Raw genomic sequence first — 22,566 nt, 5'->3', positions numbered from 1 at the left:
GATGGTCCAAAATAATTGCTTCTGTTATTTGGGAGGAACGAATGATTTATATTGTATTATTCCATTTAGTTACTGTTCAGTAACTACTTGTCTTTAGTAATTTCCTAAGGACTTTTCATATGTAGAGTTAAGGCACGTGCAGTTGGCAGACACATGGACATAATATTCTGTAATGGCTCTGAAGGAACCATTAGAGCTGATCATGTCAATAATCCACAAATTAAAGTGTCCCCAAATAGACCTGAATATAATAGGTTGTAATGGTCGCAGTGCCAATGATGTGCAAATTATGCATGTCTGTAGGGTCCATATAACTCTCAAACAAAATACAATTGCAATAAAAGATGTTTCCCCTTTTTGATGCCATTGTAAGAAAAATAAATTAAACTAATTAAGCCAATAATCTTAGAATAAAGAAACTCAAAATATGAATTACTCGGTGGTGGAGAAACAGAATGAGCAGACTTCTCAACCCTTTCAGATAGCATGCTACTTACTGGATCACTGCAAGATTCTGAAAAGAATCTGAAAAGAATCACAAAATAAATAGGGACTGAGCTGCTAAAAGTGAAATAATGTCAAAGAAAATTGTTTAAAACATTTCAGAAAGATAGGAGATTTGGTTTACGGGAGAAGGACATTTGAGAACTGTCGATTAGGTTATTTGTGTTGAAATAAGATTTAGTAGAACATATCTGACTGCCTTTCAAAAGATGCGTCTGTTGTCTTAAATGTCAGCCACATGCACAAGAACCAGCAGAAAGACACTTGCTAATTTTGAGATACAGTCAAGTTATTTAGCTTTTCAGAGGTTCATCTTGGAAAACCAAGTTACCTCTGTAGCTGAAATCTGAAATGGGGGAAAGACCTGAGGGCTGATTGACGGAGTTTGTGCAGAAATTCTTCAGAGACTAGTTTGTGAAAGCTCCTACCTGTGAGTCTGATCATGGCATTGCCCAGCTTTTGGAGACTCGAGCTGGTTCTTTTCCTGGGACATTGCCAACTTTTCAGCTGCAGCAATTGGACAACCAGAAAGGCTGTTTAAAATCAGGGTGAAGAAAAGAAACAAGAAGAAAAAAAAAACAAAAAACATTAAAATGAAATCTCAGGTAAAGGAAATGTGTGCTGTGGAACCCACTGACCTCAGACACCTCTGGTGCCCTGTGCATCTATGGAAGTGCTGCTATTGTAGCTCAGATTCACCTGTTTTTCAATCCTTAATGCAAAACTGTGAAACCTGTGTATATGAGGTGATATATTTGGAAAGTGAATCATGCAGGAGTTTTCCACAGTTTGGCTTTAATGCTTTGTGGCTGGCAAGTCACTAGTAAATTTTTTGACAAATGACATTTACTTTATCAGCTAAACCATGCATATAGACCTCCTGCTGATTAAAAGGAAAGTGAATTTGGGAAAAAGAAAACAGAGGTGTGAGAGTGACTGTTACCAAAGAACACATTTTGTCATTTCAAGTTGTGCTTTCTTTTTTTTTTTTTTTTTTTTTTTTTCTATTTGCTTTATTAGATTAGAACATGTTCTCTTATCCTATTCAAGGGTTTTTTTATGATACAGCTGATGTGCTGCAAAGATGACTGGTTCCTTGTACATTCCTGTAGATGAACTTGTAGTTTCTCTGGTTAAAGGCTAATTTTTTAATTAAAGATAGTAACATAGCATGATAATCCTTGATTTTAGTGTGCTCCTACAATAACCAATCAATCAATCAGCAGCAGAAAGAAAAAAATCCCACAAAATCTCAGCTCAACAAAAAAAAAATGGTTTTGAAATGTTTATGTCCCAAGTCTGATTGTAATATTGGCATTCTATTTTTCCAGAAGCACTATAATGGAATATTTTGGCTTGCTGGCTTCCAGCAGAAAGCAGTACTGACAAGAGCCATGCCGAGAGCCGTGGCTTGCTGGAGACAGAGCGCATCAGCTCTCTGCCTCACCTGCAGCCCAGCTGTGATACCCCAGCTGCCTGTCTGGAAGGCTTTTCTCAATTTTACTTTCTCTCTGCAGGCAGCAAGTTAAACAGACAGGAGTGTTCCAAGCAGGAAGATGATATTCCTGAGGGTAATAAATGGAGTTAGTTTTTACACAGATTCTAAAATATTCCACTTAAAATTTTCTGGTTTGCTAAAAGGGAATATGCCTTGATGGACATTCCTGCCAAGGACTACCACGTAAGTGGTGCAAAGCAAAGATGCTGTGGTTTCCCGCTGGGTTTTCCAGTTGTAGCAATAATAATGCATTTGTTCATTTCTATGCCTTGCACATGATGATGTTTCACAGTGAAGTCTGTGATGAAACTGTAGTTCGAAATCTCATCTGTGAAAAATACTAGTGGAATTTGCCATCCTCAGTGCTGGAGCCATTTTTTATATAATGAAATTAAACACAATGATTTGGTTATAAATAATACAGGCTACCTTTGCAGTTCATAGGCATTCTGCAGTGTAATATATAACAGCTAATTCCAAGATGTGACCATCAGTTTACTGCTGAGTACATGTTAGATTTTAAGTGGACAGGAACTTTTCTGATCTACCTTCTGTGTGTGTTGCGATTGCTGTTGACGTGTCCTCTTCCAGTGCATCCTGGGGTGGGGCATTTCAAAACATTTTCATGCATGGCAAGAACTAAAGAGGAATAAGAAAAAAAAAAGGTGACAATAACATGCATTGATTAAAAATACATTTATTAAGGAACATGAATATTTCTTCTTCAGACTCAGATTCTCAATTCTGTCACATTTTGACCACAAAAGAAAAGGAGAAGCAAAGGACCTACAACACAGCAAGACACTGGTGCCTCTGGCACATACCAGTTTATCCCTGTATTGCTGTAGTGTGGCTTCCCACATGCACTTCGTTGTTCCTAGGGTCTTTAAAAAGAACAAAGATGGAAGTAGCAAGGATGTTACTACATCATGAAGCCCTTTGCCCTCCAATTCATACACCACTAACACAGGTGACTAGAAAAGGGGGGTGATAGAGGACCCGGGCCATAGTTGTGCTACGTATAGCAGCAGTCCCTCTCTGCCTCAAGGAGGGCAAGCTCTGAGGTACAGGGAGTCCTTTTATACCTTGCACCTGTGTCAGATGATCTGATCTGAGTACGTCCCTTTTGAACCCTGATACCTTCTGATCATCTGAGCTGTGCTGAAACTACTTTAGACCAATTTGTCATGCTCCTAAACAGTGGCTTACACTCTCAGCAGTGGTTACAGCTTCTTGCATATATATTCTTATGCCCTTTGATGTGGATCATCTTTAGTAAGACTGAGATGCATGTGTGTGTAAAACAGAATATGTCTTTGTACATCTGCCTTCATAACTACAGTACAGCATTACCCCTTTGGGGGTACCGTGCTTCTAAAAAGCTGACTGTTCAGTCAACTGGTTTGTTCTGTCAGGAACCAAATTATATTTTTTCAATTTCTTTTTTACCAGCAGAATAGAACACATCTGATTAGAAGTGTGATAGTTAACACGGACTTGTTAATTTTAACTTTCTAGAAAGTTAATGTTGCTAAGGTCTTCCAAATGCAGCAGCCTGTTTAACCCAGCAGATGTTTCCACAATTAAAATTTAGTACTAGATTTAAAAAAGGGGAGAGCTACACTTAGGAACAGGACGTTGGTAAAGTGCAAATATCTTTTTCATTTGTTGTTATGCATGCCACCACAAAAAACAATCTGACTAACTAGGTTGTTTAAACAAATAGTTTCACATTAGATTTTGGCTTATTATGCAGCATTTCATTGCATCACATTGCAGGATTACACACACACACACACACACACACACACAAACCAATGTAATCGGATAAGCACAGCTAGAAATAAGCAGGGAAATTCAGGCTGGACTGGGCATAAAAGGGTTAGCACGATACAGTCATATGAGAAGGATGTGCTGTGCACCAACACTGGGATGTACCGATGGAAGTAACATTTTTGAGCTCAGTGGTGAGAAGGACACTGGAAACATCTCTGAATAAGCATGCCCAGGCCTCTCGGTTATTGGCAATGAAAACCAGCAGCCTCGGTGTGTGATTATGGCAAATCAGGTCACAGCTCTGAAACAAGCAGGTGATTTGTGTAGCAAAGGCGTGGGCAAGCAAGATCTTGAAGATTCATCAGACTACAGCATGCAGGTTTGCTGGCAGGGTGGGGATGGTTTGGCTCTGATCCTGAGGAGCCTACTGCTGTTTGTAGCAGTACTGCTAAGGGGTACTTGAGCTTCACATGTGTGGAAGTAGGACTTGTGACCAAGAGCTGGAGGGCAAAGAAGGTGTGACAGCTCCCCTCTCAGCCTCATTCTGTCATCTCACCCACAAAAAGTGGGTTCCTTCTCCAGCATGAGCACACACTACCCAAAATACCGGGCCAGATCCAGTTGTTATTCTGGACTGCAGAGTGATGATACTCACTTTCTAGTGGCACTCTAACTTTATGTGGACAGCCTGAGAGACTGCGGTGGTGAGGGTACAGCCCAGTCACATGCCCTGTGCCATCACATCCTGGGATGGGACATTTGGTTTCTCTCTTTTCAGGCCTGGGTGAATCTGCAGAGAAATCAGATAAGGATTTTGTTTGGTTTTAGCCCCTGTCTGCACTCAGCTGAGTGATCCTAGCAGCGTGATGCTCTCTGTTTTGTACTTCAGATATAATTCTTACACAAAGTTTTAACAGAGTCGTATGTAATTTAAGCATCACTTTAGGTTTTCACACTGTGTCCTTTAGACAATGGCTCCCCCCTCCCAATACGCCATTTTTGTGCTAAATTATATAGCTTTAGGATTGCAGTGTCATTTACTCCATTCAGAGCCTCAAACAGGACAGAAGCCACAATCCAGTAAGCCAGAAAACTGGCAGCATCAGCCAACAGCAAGATCTATAAAGGAATAAATAAAAAAGCAGAAACAATCTTTTACTCTGTTAATGTCAGACTCCAGGAAGCTGGGACAACCAAATAAAAGCTGAGGTGTGAAACAAACAAACAAACAAACAAAAAGCATTTCAACCAGAAGCTATTCCTTAAATATCGCAGATCTCTAGGCTGTAGGTTCTTTGTTAGGAAACTGAATACATGCCACTTTACATTTGAGAGGCAAGGCAAGCAGCTCCCTCTGGTACACATGGCAATGCCGCTTTGTGGAGCAGCCCACAATGACAGTGAAAACATGGAGCAGCCGATACCCTTTCAAAGGCAAGGTCTCAGCCCAGCCCCACAGTTACCACTCTGTAACGGCTGCAGAGCATTCCCAGTTTTTGTATCAAGCACCTAGAATCATGCAAGAAGCCCTGGTCAGAAAGCCTTTATTTGATTTCCAATGCAGGATCAAAAGTCTGGGCAAGCAAGGAATGAATTCTGGTCCAGAAATTCTCTTGTGAGAAATCTGGAGGAAGTGGCCGCATAAATTGCTGAGGATGGTTTTAGCTCCATCTGTGATTGGCTGCCAACAGCATTCGGTGCTGGGGGAGAAAACAGCTGCAGCCAGCACAGGGAGCAGCCTCCTTCAAGCTCCGTTTGTTGAACCGAGAGGTAGGACATTCTTAGGGACACCATCGCCAGAGACAGCTGAGGGTTAAACTTCCTGGCACACTTTTAGGTTAAAAAAAAAAAAAAAAAAAAAAAAAGAAAAGAAAAATAGGGAGAAAAGAAAATAGACTGAGCATCAACAGGAGGTCATATGCTTTTTAGAATCACTGCAAATGGAAAGTGCTGCAATAGTGGACAGGAAATAGAGGGACCCTGAAATACGATTTTATTTCCCCCCCCCCACTAACTGGAAAGGTTTATCATTAAAAAGATGGAAAAATATAAATTTAAGCCATGTTTTTTCTGATGTAGCATCCAAGAAAGAAAATTAAGAGCTGATGGATTCAATGGTGGATTTTTTAGAAATAAAACCCAGCTAATTACGTAAAGTGAAAAGATTATGTGCCTGATACCACACTGACTAGAATCATATGTTGTTTATACAACCTGAACAAAGCCTAGTTTGTTCCTCCATGAGTGTTGGATCCAAACTCACCTGCGAACTACAACTGATAATATGAGGCAAACCAGGAAGGGCCAGATTCTGCCACGCTTGCCATCACTGCTCCTTTCTACATGTGCTGTGGGACAGTCACATTGACACCAATGTGAACCTGCTGAACACGACTGGTCTCAGGATAAGAAAAGGTATCTGTGAAATTCCTGCATATACCATAGTCATCTGAGCAAATCAAGGTTCATGTAGTTTAGCAAGGAGGTAGACTAATACTGTGCATGTACAGCTTCAGACATGCTAATGAAAAGACTGCTTGAGTCAGAAAAACGCATGCATATTCTTAACTACTACAGGAAATATTTTATAGACGCAACTCCTAAAAAAACTTGTCAGTTACCTCATACACTAAAAGTTTAGATAACTAAACTACTATAACGTTTGCAATGTCCTCAGGGACTGCTCTAAAGTAACACTGTACATTTAGTTTACCAAAAGCAGAAACTGCAGCAGTGCTGGGGTGACCTCAGTATATTTGGAAGTCCAAAAGGAAAAGTCAAAGGACAGATTAATGTATTGTTACTTACTACAGCAGGGAGTGTGTTTTATAAAATGACATCCCTTGATGTTCTGTAATTATTGTCAATTGAGGAGTTTCATGTGAGACAGCCCAGTTCACAAATCAAACCCAAATCTTTTAAATCTCTAGTTCTGGAAGCCTGATTAAGTACTGAAAATGGAGCAATGTTCCTACAGTTTTGTAGGATGCCACAAACCATCAGAAACAATAAAGATTTTGGAACTTACTGGTAATTCTGCTGATGGAGAATGAGGCAGAAGAGCATGGCTTGTGCTTTCCTGGCTCAGAAGTGCTGGCTGTAGCAAAATGTAATGTTGATACGTGAAGTAGACTGAACTCAGAAAACACATGGCTTAGGAATTAGGTAGTATGTTTGGAATTGGCCAATTTTTCACCCTAACCTTTCCTTAATCACCGTTTTAATGCCTTCTCTTTTGGCCGCTGAAATTTAGGAGGTTTGTATTAGCACCCTATGGTGGAGGAGGCAGAGGAGGAGGAAAAGGAAGAGAAGGAGTGTCCGTGCCAGGTACACAGCCCTTTTAGTACCCATTACTGATCATTTTGCATGGTGGTTTGACAGGAAGCCAAGTACCTAGCATTTAACCTGGTTAGACGTAAGGCACTAGTGTGAAGGTACATAATTAACAAAATTACCAGCTAAATTCCAGATTCTTTAGTGTTGCTATAAAACCCAGCTCAGAATCCTCTATCAGTCACAGGATACACGCTTAAGCCAATAAGAACAGCCAAAAATACTTCCTTACGTTTGTTACTAAATATCTGTCTCCCACCGATGTCAATAACTTTGGTTTGTCTCCTTTCCCCTGCTAGATGCTCCAGAAGAAACCTATCCAGTTCCTTGTAGGTGCTGTGAAACACATGCCCTTGCTCTGCCTGCAGAGCGATTGCTTGTTCTAGCAAACTCAAGTTCCCTTTTGTTTTGTCCAGCTCAATTGAGACTTCTGTGGTTTCTGACAGGCACTCATTGTCATCGTCTTCACTTTCAGGGAAGGGATTCTGAATTCTCTTCTCAAAAGGATCTGGGTGAGACTCCTGGGGTGCTCTTTGCTCTGTTTCTGAGTCACAAAGTGTTTCACAAGGGCCAAATTCTACCTCTTCCTTCTTAATTTCTGGAACTTCCAGGATGCTAGGTTGATTACACTCCACAATATACTTCTGAGTTACATGGGGCTTTACACTAGTTTCTTCTGAGAAATTTGAGGAGCTGTCCCACTCGTTGTCCATAATTTCAGAGTTACTTTCATTTTCCTCAGATGAACTGTATTTTGGGTCAGAAATAACAGTTTTTTCCTTTCCTTCAGCTGAGTTAATCATATAACATTCATCAGTGTCATCGCTTTCTGTTTTTAAGGATTGAATGCCATTATCATTCAGATTTTCTGCCACTGTTTGACTGGGTGCATCTTTTGCCAGTTTTCCCATGTTCATCAAAGTTTTGGCCACGACATCTTGATAGCTGGAGTAGTTATCTTTTCTTTGACTGGAATTTTCTTGCCCACCTGAATGAGGAGTTTCCTCAGATGATTTTGCAGTACTTTCCTCTGCATGAGAAAAACAGCAATAGAAAATTATGTAAGAATAACTGCTTTTTGTACCTTGTAGAAACGATATGAAGATATTTACTTACCAATCACCATTTCTTTACTCAAAGGTACTCTGAAATGACTGAATTCATTCCAAGACTGTGTTTGAAACAACTGCTTGTAGCATCAGGAAAAGCCCTTCTAAGATTTTATCTACTTTATATTATAGCTCCAAAGTGATATAAGAAATAAATATGTTGCCATTTTTCACTGCTGGTGAAGGCACACATTATCTTAGAACACATACAAATTCATATCTATTCATATAAATATAATGTGCCATATATAGATAGGTACTATACATATATACACACACAAAATCTCTATAATATGTGCGTATGTATCTATGTATATATATACACAAGCACACACACAGACACACATTTTAAAATTTCTCTGATCTATTTTCACTATTCTTCCATTTAAGAGTCCCAAATATTTTCTCCAAATGAGCCCTAATTGCTTTCCCAGTCACCCCACATCCCATGAAAAACTGTGAGGGAAAAAAACTCAGTACTTCACAAAGGGCAAGCTCCTGGTCACCACTGCAATTGTCACATTAAGTGATAGATCAGGTCATGCACAAGCAAACAGAAATGGTTGTTATGTACAGACTTATAAAGGACTTGTTAAAGACACCACTGAAGTGCATCTTGTCTTTATAAACATCTTTCTTCAGAAGAAAAGCAGCAGCCAGCAGGTAACAGAGGCTGCATGCAGGAGAGGTTGTCAGTGTGGAAGACAATACGCCTTTTGTATCTCATTTAATTTTTTATAAACATTTCCTCTGACAAGGACACTCAAAAATACATCTCCATCATCTTCCTTTCTGGTAATTATCTCTCTAAAATCAACACTGGTTTGCCAGGATCAAGTAAATATTGCCATAGTAACTAAAAGCATTTTTGGATGAAGGGAAGAATTTAGTCACAACACTAGCCCCTTCAATAATGCTGATTATAGGGTACATTCTTTTGTTGGGATCTATTCAACATAAACTGAAAAATTTAACATTTTACTTCCTAGAAAGGAGGATGAATAAACAAGCACAGACTATTTCATAAGATGTGCCTGTCCTCTCCTGAATCAGAAGAACTCCAGGTTTAAATAATAAATTAAGCATAGTCTAAAATGCAAATGAAGTTTCTCTCAATAACACAGCGAGCTATTAAGAGAAAGTGTAAAGGGTTATGATAATTTTAAAGTATTATGAACTACAGAAAACAAATAAAAAGCATTTTCAGTGAATACGTCCAATTCATTGAACTATTCTCTCAATCCACTTAACTACCCACATGTGTACAATAATGATTTATAGACATTATACCTAATTATGCATATTTGGGCTGTGTTAGAGTGCCTAACAAAAGCTCTAGAAAGCAACAATTACCTCTGTTGCTTAGCTACATAGTTTAAAATATTCCTATTAAGTGCAGATTATTGTGGAGGGGAAAAGGGGGACAAAAATGCACATGTGCACCACAATGCATTTCACTTTACTGCTGCCAAACTGTTAGCATTTTGGGTCATTTCCAGTTTACATAATTGTTTGGTTCAACTGTTTGTTATGTGTTAAAAGAAAATATTGATTAATTCTTATTCTTCTTCATAAAATTGGACTCATGCAGGGAGAGGTGGCCTTGTGCTCTCTGTGCATAAAGTTGTGTTATTAAAAAATGTCTGTAAACCTTAGTGTAACTTTTTAGCAGCTGGTCTAGTACCACACACATTGCAGTATTCTGAATAAAAAAGTCTGCTGTCTTTTCACATCTCAGATAGTAAGAATGATGATTTGGCTCTATAACCAACTTTAGCTAAACGGGTTTTTATTATTTGCTCTTCTGCCATTTGGAAAAAAACAGAATCCCATCAGTGGGTCATTTCAAAAACTAAAAAGTTCTACTTTTAAAAGAAATCTCCCACCCTTCAAAAGAAAAACAAACCAAACAAAACTTGATAATAGTTATAACAGGTCTTTTCCATTATTAATCTGTGCGAAAGACAAAAAATAATGTAAAGGTATGATACCAGATTTTTGCTGCTTAAATAATAATTAAAAATGCCATGTTTAAAAATTTGTTGTTGAACCAGCCTTAATGGTTCAGCTGTTCCAGCTTTGCTTTTCACTTGTACAGGCTGTAAATTTATTTTAAAAGTAATCAAAACTCAGCTTAGTTTACAGTTGCATCAATCCATGAACTGAAGCATTAACTGATTAACAGACAAGAATCATGAGGTCATAATGAAATGAGCAATATTACACTAAGAAATCACAAATAGACCTACGTACCCAGACCAGCTGTATGCTTTAGCTGAACTTTGTTTTGTAGCTGGCAAAATTAATGCAAGATAGATAGATTGTGTTATTGACACAAGCAAGTTGGGAGAAATGTCACTGGTATCAAATCTTTTGGAAAGTGTTTTTTTTTTATTTTGACTGAAGGGCTAGGCATAAATAGGGCTCCCCTACATTTACGTCAATGGACCTAGCCCAACACTCGCCCCTTTTTTAAAAAAAGAATCACTTAAATATTTTATATTCATATGTATATGGAAAAAGTTCTACTTTTAAACCCATCATATCACTTCCTCTTCAGCAAGTTCTGCAAGCTGTGCAGAGGACAGACACAAGTGAAAGAAAAACACATTACTGAGGGCAGTTCTAGATGGCCAGGAACCAGGCTGAGTCCACTCAAGAAGAAAGTAGCTAATACCTATGTATCTAAAAAAAACCCAACCAAACCACCAAAAAAACCCCAAACCCACCAAAAAAAACAACAAAAAAACCCAATAAACAAAACAAACAAAAAAAACCCCCAAAACAACAGAACCCCATCCCATACTGGAACTCTTACTCAAACAGCTCCCCTTCTGCTGTTAGGAAACAGAAATCTTCCTTGCAGGCTGGATAGGCACTGGGAGCCATAGAGCTTTTTTCACGATGAGTTTAGCTTAGTAATGCCATCCAAAAGAGAGAGACATTTGGTATCATGTTAATTAATGGTCTGTTTGAAGAGGGAGCTCCCTTCTAGCCTTTCACATTGATGGGATGCAGACCTCTGGAAAAGACTTTTCCTCTAGAAGGCTTACAAGTCACAACTGGCTGAAATCTTTACTGTATAGAAAAGACACAAAGACCTCCCCTGAATTTGGCAGAAACAGGATCTGACTCTTTAATTTGAAAGACAGCCTTCTTCTTCTTCTTCTTCTTCTTCTTCTTCTTCTTCTTCTTCTTCTTCTTCTTTTTCTTCTTCTTCTTCTTCTATGTGTTTTATATTATTCATACGTATAAAATTTGTGGGGTTTATTTTGCTTTTTTTTTGAAGGAAATTCTTTTTAGAGTGGATAAAGATATAAATTTCTATTCTCAGTTCATCATAGAATCACAGAACAGCCCAGGCTAGGGGGGACCTCAATAGATCATCTGGTCCAACATTTTATGGGAAAGGGAGCCTAGATGAGATTATCTAGCACCCTATCTTTCCAAAATATTTGATAAGAAGAAACTGAGTGGAAAATAAAATACCTTTAAACTCCAGTATCAGCCAGCATCTAAGTGGAATATAAGTTCATTCTCTGTTCATATTATCTATGATCACTAATTTCCCAGTGCCAGATCACATCGCTTTTATCTTGGCATTTGCTATCTACTGATGACTCCTCCCTTTAAAAAAAATGCTGAATGTATTCCACTAATATCTTCTCACTTGCCTGATTTATGATTTGTGCAGGACTTCTTAAACAAATATCTGACAGTCAATTTAGTTTGATTTTTTTTGTTCATCTTGAATGTTTATAAACATGTATTAGAAAGAAAGAGCAATAAAGATGTACTGTAGCTATATCTGTCTCCCCATCTTCTTTCATATTTTCCAGCATACAGGTTGTAGAAGTTTCTATAAATTGTTGTATATGTTTGGCTTAGCAGAGTTGGAATAGCAAGTATGAAAGTGCTGAGTCTAATAATCGTGTTAAACAGAACACACATAGCAGACACACATGTGAAATTGCTTTGCTAAATGTTAAAGTCAACAATGTTTTGCTAAGTGGGTTGGGCTTTTTTCTTCCTGAGAGGTCTATATATTCCAGTGAAAATCTGCTCTTCATAAATGTGTTTTTCTCAGTGGTAGGCTTAACCTTGTTTGTTCACAGAGCTAGTGGAGAAACAGATGCTGCTCCATATCTGACCTGCTGCAGTACTTGTGTCTGTACAAATCCTACAAAGCATTTACTATACCCCAGGAGGAGTGATTGTACAAAATAATTGGAAGTATGATGGTTAAACATATACAGAAACACGCCATTCCTACTCTGTTAGAAGTCAAACACATTCTGCGTCCTTTTTGAAAATACTGTTTCGTATCTCCCTTCCCTTGGAATTCAGGTTCAAGCGCAGCCACACTGCACAAATACCTGAAGTTGAGCTGCTTTCGAGGACACTGATCTCTTCCTGTAAATCTGTCCTGTCTTCATTTTCTTCTTTGCATTCCAAGCTGGGGCTGTAGTGGCGGGGTTTCATTAACAGGGACTTCCTTTTGTTGACGGGAACACCTGATACCTGTTCTTCAGCTTTTCTCTTCTTAGCCATGGAGCATTTGTAGGCACTGCAATGATCAAATGCCAATGATAGAGAAAAAAGTGGGAGAAGTGAGGGGTAAGTTTTTTAAAATATAGCACCATCCTCTAGTTTAATTCTAAGTATAAAAGTGGGGATTGACAAATTACTAATTCATTTGCAGTTTCATCAAGTTGTGTGTAGTGGATATTTAATTTTAGCTCATGTACTCGAAGTTCATGGCGCAGGCAAGTCCCATTTCTTTTCGCTGCTGCCAAAATCTGGGGGAAGGGGAATGCAGAGGAGGGCAAACCCAAAAACCCCATAACCCAACATCTTTAATTCTAAATAAACATGCTAATCTAAGTTCTGCTCTACAGTAAAACAAATACACCAAGGAAAGAATGAAAAACATTTTAGTCTGGGTTCATAATCCAGAGAAACAGTTAAGGGGAAAAATATAAAACTAGTTATATTTCAACATCTGGAGCCTTTGCCTTCATTACCTTTACATTAGTATGGATACCCAAGCACATACTTCGAGTTCAACAGCACAGAACCTGTGTGAAACACGTTGCACCTTCAGAACATTTTGCAGTACAGGTCCCTCTTTCAGTGTCAGTCCCAAGAATTGGTTTCATTTCATTAACTCCAGCCACAAATATTTACTTTAAGCTTTTCCCAGGCCTCTATATAGACTCTGGAAAAAGGCTCCTCCACAGGGTAGTTCAGCCCACTTAAAACTAGATCTGGTAAACAGGGTGAGACACTCCACGAGAAAGGCCTTACCCAGTCTAGATGCCTAACTTTCAGATGATCGACATGAGAAGAGAAGGCAAGAAGAAGCTTTTCAGCAGATTTGATATAATTCTTTGAGCTCCTATAGGATCCACATATTGGTCTGCGTATTAATTATCTTCTACAGATATTTAGCAAAACCTTTGCCACCATGCCTCTGATCTGTATGGCACATACATGTTCCATCATATGACACCTCACTAAAGAGGCCTGACCCTTCAACCTTCTTTTTAAAATAACTTTTTGTGTGAGTGATTTGGGATGATTTCATTGTTCTTTCACACACTGTATTCCAAGAAATTTATGTAGTAACAATACTAGGGCTCATATTATATCTGTCATAGATGAAAAAAATACATATATGAATCTGTGTAATCCACTCAATGTTTTCTTGACCTTAGGCACACTGAGGGTGCATTACAAATCTACATGACGGCCTTAGGTGTTGGATTTTGCATTTGGCTCACTGATGCAGCTGCAAGATTTGCAAAAAATCCATGTATACAGAGAACTCCTATTGATTACACATATTACAAGCTCGACAGCATAAATTAATCCTTCCAAGGTATTTTATTTGCACTAAATTGGCTCAGGTTCCAATTGTCTTGGATGAAAGCATATGACTAACTTGAGCTTTTTGTTAAAAAAAAAATACCCCTTTTTGGCTAAGCACCTTTTTGGCAATCCATCATTGCAAACATGAAGGACATGGAAATATGAAGATCTGTGTTTTAGGGGGAATGTTAAAATTCTACCATATGCATCCTAAACACAGTGGATATTCTTGATCTTCTGAAAGCTAAAATGCTATGGGCATCAGGAATACTGGATGCTAAGCACCTGCTGTAGCTGAATATATTATGGCTTTTCTGTTATATGTTATTTCTCTGCTTATAAATAGAGGATAAGGTGAATATCACATTAAAGGTCAGAATCACAATGGTATAAGCATCCCCTTGGAAATGATGCCCATATAACAGACATTAGGGATGGATGTAGTGTGGACAAATATGCATAATTTATTTCTAAGACAATACAATCAAGAGTTTCTTAATTCATATTTGTGAACATCAGTTCATACCATTCATGTTGTTTCATGAAAATTGAATAAATGACAAATGTTTGAAAACCCTTCACACACAATTGTTTGTATAAACCAAAACCTTCACTAGGTTTGCTTTTGATCTTTCTTATTTATTTGTCAAGCTTCAAGTTTGCCTCCAGTAGTTACTGTGGGAGTGTTTAGGGCAGGATGAATTTCCAGTTTAATTCCACTTTGACGAAGATACAGCTGCTTCTTACACAAGCATAATTAATAGATTTTTAAAACAGAAGATCCAATTAGATCATCTAGTATGCCCTCCTGTGCAACACAGGTCACAGAACTTCATCTAGCTCTTCAGGTTTTGTAATTTGTCTGACTATTGTGCATCTTCCAGTCAAGTAAGGAAAAACATGGCAAGCCGGTAAGTTGATTGCTGTATTCTTGCTCACTAAGTACAATCTTTCTCTAGTAACATAATGTTGTAAGACCATCACTGTTGGCTGGCATAACAACTATCAAACACATTGGGTTTTCACCACAACTGTGAAAGACAGTCAAACTCAGATGTTACCAGACCACAGTCAAGACCAGTGTGGGAGTACTGCTGCCACCTGCCACCTGCAGATCTGCTCTGGGAAGTGGGAGCACAAGAATCCCACTCTACTGCAACCACCAGAGTCTACAGCAGTAAGTCAAAAGCTGCTGGATCAATGTCTGGACAGGAGGCCCACCGTTCTGCCTGGAAGCATGGTGCTCGTGTTAGAGAATTTATCCTCTATGAAAGACTGAAGCATTTGCTCGTCCTTATCATGTTTTTTCCATACACAAGTGGCCACTGACCCAGATTTCCTCTACGTTCCTATCATTTTAAAGTAAGTGAATACATGACATTCAATTTTAAGTAAAATCATTCCTGACATTACCACTCCTATTACAGGAAAATGACAAAATGCCGTTGTTGTGTTTTTCCTAGGAAGTGCAAATTGCTCTCCAAAGGCCCAGAAGAGATTTTTCAGCTCCAGCAGAATATACTCTTGCTTTTGCTGGCAACTTTTTAAGCTGCTGGTTTTGAATTTTAACTGGAATTTATTAGTTTGCAAGGGTCAGTTTAAAGATCTACCATGTACCAGCAATTCCCCTTCTTTTCTACCTTACAGTGCTTAAAATTAAAAATGAAAATTAAACCAGAAAAACAGCTTCACAAGTGGTAGTTTTTTCAAGTACTTACAGATGATTTGTTAAGTATTTGATAACAGACATTAGGAATTTAACTGCTATGAAAAAAAAATATTTATGTCTTTGTAACATTCATGGCATGTCGGTTTCACCTTTGTCTTTAAAAGTTTCTATTTCTTTCTTTTGTACATTCACACATACACACACATGTAGGTTAGCACAGATTTGTCAAGCTGTAGTCTGTCAAATGGTAAACCTATAATTTATCTTCTCTATTACTCATCTCTTAAATTCAACATCTAATAGTTTTGTTGCTATTTATCAATGGCCTGCTTGTTGTCATGGAACACTGATTCAGCTGTCAAGGTTATTTGGTAATCTGAGGCTCATAAAACAGGAGAAAATGTTATTATTATGAGCCCAAAGCCAATACATGTTTTGGGTTTTTTTCCCCCAATTTAACTGTACTTAAATTTTATTATTAATAAATTATTTTAGTACTATCTATAAGGAGCAGATTTTTTATTATTCTTTTTTTTTAGTTAATGACTCAGTAACCAAAACCAGTCTTGTGTCAGTTATCATAGTGTGAGCCAAGACATTAAAATCCAAGACATGTAAGGCTTTGTTGCATGTGCTAAAAAACCCCTAACCATGGTAAATCTTTCATGTGTATTTAGTACCTAAATTATTTGGGGGGGGATTTACTGGGTCTTTCCTTTATATCTGCTCAGAATATATCTTGCAGACACTGGTAGTATACAGGCAGAACAGTGCATTGACTCCTCACCATAAAGCAATGCCTCACAAGAGAGGTTTTAAGCAGTCCTAACCACATACAGTTTTTCTACTGCTAAAAATTGTCATGCTCATCTTTTTGTGTAATTGATTCATTTAAGTGATGTGTTTGTCAAGCCTTTAACCCAACCTTTAACCACTTTGTAGCCAGCAAGGTTGTTTTGTTGTTTATCTGCTGGCAAGAATTCCAGATATCTGGGGACTTTTTTCTTATTCACAGCAGCCTGCAGTTTGGTAAAGCATGACAACAGAGTAAAGAATTGCCATAGTGGGCAAAACCAGGGGTATGTTCAGCCTGACGACTGATGTTTACTGCCTGTAACGGATGCCATGCAAAATTATGAGAGCACACTGCATCTCATGTACACTCCTTAGCTTCAAGAGAGAAAATGAATGTCTGTCTTTGAATATCAAGGCACTTATATTTATTGCCTAACACTATTTAAGGAGCCCACTCCTCACGTGGGTTTGTGCAAGAACAATTAGTGCAACATTTCAGTTGTTCTGAAAGTTCTTAGCCTGAATTGACTTTTGACTGTACTACAAAAGTATTAGATTATTGAATTACAGTTAAAGGGGACATCATCTGATCTACAGAACCATTTAACTTCAGATCAGTAGTTGCAAGGAGAAGGTTAACCTAACTACTCCTTAATCATATGCTTTAGGCCTTGATCAGGTTTTGTTGACAAACTTGCAGTTGCCCTACAACACTGTGGAAGTCAAATACTACTTTTTCCTTACAGGAGGGAAAAGCTGGCATTTGAAAATTCAGGGACACTTGCCACTCACAGGTGAATCAGTAGCTTACAAATGTCTGTCATGATTGGGCTTTCTTCTAAGAATTTTAAGACCATACTGAATCAGAGGTACCTAAAAGGAACAGAAATTCTGAATGATTCCCCATCTTAGTCCTCTTCTATGTCAGCTTGTTCTCTAAGAAACAAATGAGCTGGATTCTGTTTAACCATCTAGCACAATGGCTTCTAAAGGTTTAGGCTATAGCTGAAAGTATCTGATACCCCAAAATCACACAAAAATCCTGAGCTCCTTATAAGCTGATGATGAACAGGAGAAATTACTAGCACTGGATTAAAAAAGGGGATAATCTGCTCCTAGTATGGATCACATGTCAGAAATGACATTGATGTTATTATTTACATCAGCCATGAATGCTGGAGGTTCATGAAAGGAGCTGGAATGCCAGATCCAAAGAAAGTAAGTTGGTAATTCTGATCACTGCAGTTGAAAACCCAAATGAGTGCTATTAATTACAGCCACTTCAGACGGACAACAGTGGTTGGAGAGGAAGGGGGAGAGTAACTATGAACTCAATTGTTGGTCTTCAGGTTAAGACAGATTTATGTTCCATTTCCTTACCTAACCTCTTTGTTTGCAAAGACCGTATGTAAATTTTATAGTAGAAGTAGGAGTGATAGAGTTCTCAACTCAGATTGCTCTGAAAGTGAGGACAGAAAGCTGGTAGTAACACGCTGTCTTTTCATAGCCAGAACTTGAAGTCTCCACAGAAAGACTGAAAATCCACATTCAGTCAGGTCTGTGAAGAACTACTCAGCATCCAAGGATTAAGGTGGTGTTTCCAATGCAGTGAATTTACTTACTGAATATGAAAGAATTCACATATTCTAACTACATACAAAGACAAATCCTAGATTCAGAAAGCTAAATAGAAGCTATTTTTAAGAGACGGATATTGTTCACAGAGACAGAAGAATGTTTTCTAAAAGGAAGAAGGTAAATTGCATCACTTCAGATCATGGATACTGGAATATAGTCTACAAGCATTATGCCTTTGGAAAAATGACAACTAAGCAGTAATTCTGTTTACTGTATTCTGTTCTAAAGTCTGTATATGTACTAGATGCAAAGCTAAGTCAAAAGACATAAAATGACATGTATATTAAATAATCTATTTATTTTTTTTAAGGAAGATACTTGATGAGATGCTTTTCATCAGTGAGAATGGCAGTTCAAGACAAGGTTCTAATGACTTCCCCCCTTCTCTGTACCCTTCAACTTAACAATACCTTCTATCTTGTCTGCTGTATGGACTACATACATTCTTATGATTTCTACAGCACTGCATTCTGATGCTCCATCCTGCAAGGTACTTCCCATTTCCAGACTTTCTACTCAGTGGGATATGGAAGTATGCCTACAGATGTTTTTTAAGTCCATGAATTTCTCCCTGAAGAGTGGAACATGCTGGAGCATGAGTAAAATGAAAAGACAATTATACCTGCCTAAAATAAGTAAAAGTGAGAAAGATCTGTGAATTGTCAAGTTTGGGAAAATTGCACATGTTCAGAAACAACTGCTTGCTTTACAAGTTATAGGTGGCAACACACTGACTAGCCGAAGAACTCCAAGGAGTAAGACACTGCGACTGAGAAAATTGTAACCAAGAGCTGAGCTACAGTTCATTGGCAGTCTAAGATTAAGATACACCAGGAAAAAAAAAAGTTTTATTTCTAATTCTTTTAAATAATTCTTAACATTATTAAAATCTATTTAAAATTATGTCAATTAAAACTTATGGCTTTATGTGAAAATATTTTAAAAGACATTTATTAACAGAACCCTGATGTGAGGTTTTGCAGCTGAAATTTTGGAGGCTAGTCTTGGGAGTCCTCACCACTGACAAGAAGGTAAACATGTATTTGCCCTGATTGCTAATCTGGAGTCAGAGTTATTGACAGCAATGTTTTATTGTATTTTATAAAGTAAACTGGGCCACAGTTACTTTTAGATATCTATAACATTTGGACTCCATGACTGAATGTGTTGTATTTCACTGATTCAGCCTGGGTGATGAAAAATAATCTGGAAAAGAGTTCCACCTGGGAATTCCTGAAAAAGTATTTGGGAGAGAATTCATAAGGTAAAAGTAATTTCCTTCAATCAACATTTGTAAACATTAAAATTATAAGAACTTCAAACAATGAAATGTATTGAAAAAAATTGCTCATCATTTAAACCTGGTGAATTGGCTGTAATAGAAGCTCAGAACTAGCATGACTAACTCCAACGGTAATTAAAGAAAATCTGACTGTTTCTCATTTTTATAGTCACACACAAGACAAAAAATACATTTCACCCCTTCCTAACAAACTTGTACACTTGGCTTACAAGTTGTATCTGTGAAAGTGACAGAGGCTTTTCCTGTGCACCATAACAACCATGCCAGGGTTAAAGGGACTTCTACAGATAGGAAACTTCACCGCCACACACAGGCAAAGCTCTTTTTCCAAAATGCCATAGTTGTGAGAAGTTCAGTCCAAGGCTGAACCAAGATGAAAGGAATGCACATGAGGTATAGATGGAAAGGAAGATAAAAGGGAAATTCATATTTATGAACACTAATATAGAGCAAAATGAACTCAGTAACTTGGGGGTATTACAGTGTCTGTCTGTGTACACAAATGAAAGGTTTAGCTAGGAGAAAAGGAACCGTACGGGACAGACAATAATGTGGAGATAATACAGTATCATAACTGAAAGGTGGCTGGGGCATGATATTAAAAGATATATTTTATTTTAAAAGGACAGAAGAAAAGCAAAGGAGCTGCCATTGCCTTGCTGGTGGAAGAGGATTTATTAGCCCCCATAAGAAGAGGCTGGGGAGAAATGGGTAATGGTGTTGAGTCATTATGTACTGAGCTTGGAGATGTTTCAGACAGTAAACTAAATGTTATAGGCCACCTGACCAAAAAGAACAACTGGACTGTGAAATGATTGAGCAAATAAAAAGAAGCACGTAAAAAGAGTGGAGCAATGGTAAGTCAGCAATAACATAGGAAAAAGCATGCAGTTATGGTGAAATTTACCCATGCTTCAAGCTCACTATGTTGCCTGAGGCTAAAGGACAATGATTTTAAGCTGCAATAGGCTCATGATATAGCATTTTTTTAAATCTCTTTTTCTTTTTTTTTATTTTTGTCTTGTTTTTTTTTTTTTTTTTTTTTTTTTTTTAGCTCTAGTTTGCTATTTTAGCAGGGTTCTCCCCACAGATACGACAAAGCAGAGAAGGAAAGCAGAGATTTAAAAACTCTTCTCTGGTTTTCTTGTTTTTAGTTTACAAGCTTGTAGGATCGTCAGGATATTTAGATCATATAAAAAAAAAGGCACAGAAACCCTCTAATTGAAATACTATGTTAATGAAATGGATGACTTCATGATGTCATTCTGTAGCTCATAGATCAAGAACTGTATATGGCTAGAATTGTATATTTGAACCCTTTTCTAACAGGTAAGATTTTATTGTGTGGACTTCAAGGAGTTCTTAAACTCAGTGGTATGAATGAACAGCCAAGATCTGGGCCAAATCCAGCCTCCCTAGCCTCTTTTTCATTTACACAATCTGTCCAGGTTCAGTAGGTCAGTAAATTCCAGTGGGACAGAAGCCAAGAATTTGGCTTAGAATGGATTAAGTTTCTAGGCAAATCCACATATCATCCACACAACCTTTGCATTGAGAAAGCCTTGCATGTGTGTGGTCAGCCTGCTAACACCAGTAGATGTTTAAATAAGAAGCATACTGGTAACTACAGTCTGGTTTGAGATGTAAAGAAGATAAGGTTTTGTTTGGGCGTTTTTTTGTTGTTTGGTTGTTGTTTTTTTTTTTGACAACGTAGCAGGAGGTCCCATGGCTGCATTCTTTTCCTTTCCTTGCTAGCTTCAGGCTGTCCACAGTCTGTTTCAGCTTGATTTTGCTTGGCTGAATCCACCCTTGACATCAGTCAGACAGAGCAATTCAGCCAGCCATAATATTTAACTCATGATTGATATACATGAGGCAGAAGTCACCGGTTGGCATAATGCTTGTGGTCATCTACAGAGAAAAGATCTGCCATAACAGGAAACAACCATTTGGGGCTATAATGTTCGAACACATTCTGTCACACAGCAGAAGGCATTAAGGCATATGCAACTCTAAATTCCTGTGTAGGTCTGGGAGGAAAACATTTACTGTGTGCTGATGAACACAGAAGTTGTGATGGGGAAGACAACAAGTCTTGTAATATATTAAATAATGTACAAGTTTTAGTTCAAGGCAAGGAGCATTCTAACATGCAACAAGCTCTCAGGTAGAAAAAACCTGCAAATAACTATCTGCCAGTCTAGCAGCCACATTTAAAGTGATGTGTATTTGACATATATTATAAAAATAAATATTACAGAAAAGAATACTTTGAAACTAATTAATCATTGCTTGTTAAAATATATTAAATGGAGTCTCTAATTGGAAAAATTGTAAAATCACAATAAAATAAAATAACAAAGAGAAAAGAGACACTGAGACTGCAGATGTTGGCTAGAAATGAACATAGTAGATGTTGAGAGGCCTGTAATATGCTAGAAACTTATCTAATGCATTTGTTATTGAAGAAAGCTATAAAAGTCACCTATAAAGCAAATGCACATAAAGTATCAACTAAGCAAGCTAAAATGGAAATCTGAACATTAAATACTACTGCTAAATGTTCTAAATAAATCCAGGAGGAAAAGGCAAAGGTCACAGTGCATAGATTAAAAGGTCTTAATGTCTACAGGAATTAGGCAAATGATTCATTGTAATTAACAACTCCAACCACAAGTGTCTCAAAAGGATCATGAGATACAGTTCCTATTTCAACCATCTTAGTGGTTATTCAGAACAATTCACTAAATAGTTAAGCCAAATAAGTGTCAACCTCAGGGTTATCCGCAAAATGTTAGTCATTACTTGTGGTCATCCAGAACTATATGGTATTATTTCTCTTCACAGAAGCAATGTCAATGTTTTAAGAGTGGAGGTTCTTATTTCCTTTTATAATCTCCCTCAAAGAATGAGATTTTAATGGAAAAAAAATGTTTTATTTTTTGTTCTCCATATGCAAGTTCCAAACTCTTCATGCAGGCCTTAACCCACTCAGATAAATGTTCAAAAATTGAAAACTTGAGGTGGAAAAGGTTTGAATTTCTTCCTGTGTTTGTTTCTTGTTTACTGT

General features: G+C 37.8%; 1 protein-coding gene across 8 annotated transcripts in view; it reads right to left on the bottom strand.

The window, feature by feature from the left end:
- The window catches only part of ST18 (ST18 C2H2C-type zinc finger transcription factor), a 218,361-nt gene that overhangs the window by 38,437 nt on the left and 157,358 nt on the right, over positions 1–22,566 (bottom strand). For 7 of the 8 annotated variants that reach the window (XR_013927240.1, XM_080381467.1, XM_080381465.1 and 4 more), the window contains 5 exons: positions 12,597–12,787; positions 7,344–8,141; positions 4,434–4,568; positions 2,551–2,641; positions 933–1,037 (listed from right to left, as the gene is read on the bottom strand). Coding sequence is in view for 7 of the 8 variants with exons in the window: in XM_080381467.1 (XP_080237593.1) it covers positions 933–1,037; positions 2,551–2,641; positions 4,434–4,568; positions 7,344–8,141; positions 12,597–12,787 (1,320 nt within the window). In the remaining variant the exon portion in view is untranslated. The remainder of the gene's footprint in view (positions 1–932; positions 1,038–2,550; positions 2,642–4,433; positions 4,569–7,343; positions 8,142–12,596; positions 12,788–22,566) is intronic. The other variant, XM_080381466.1, reaches the window with a different exon arrangement.

This window comes from Falco punctatus, assembly GCF_963210335.1.
Source record: "Falco punctatus genome assembly, chromosome: 3".
Lineage (NCBI taxonomy): Eukaryota > Metazoa > Chordata > Aves > Falconiformes > Falconidae > Falco > Falco punctatus.
This window is presented reverse-complemented; position numbering and strand designations above follow the sequence as displayed.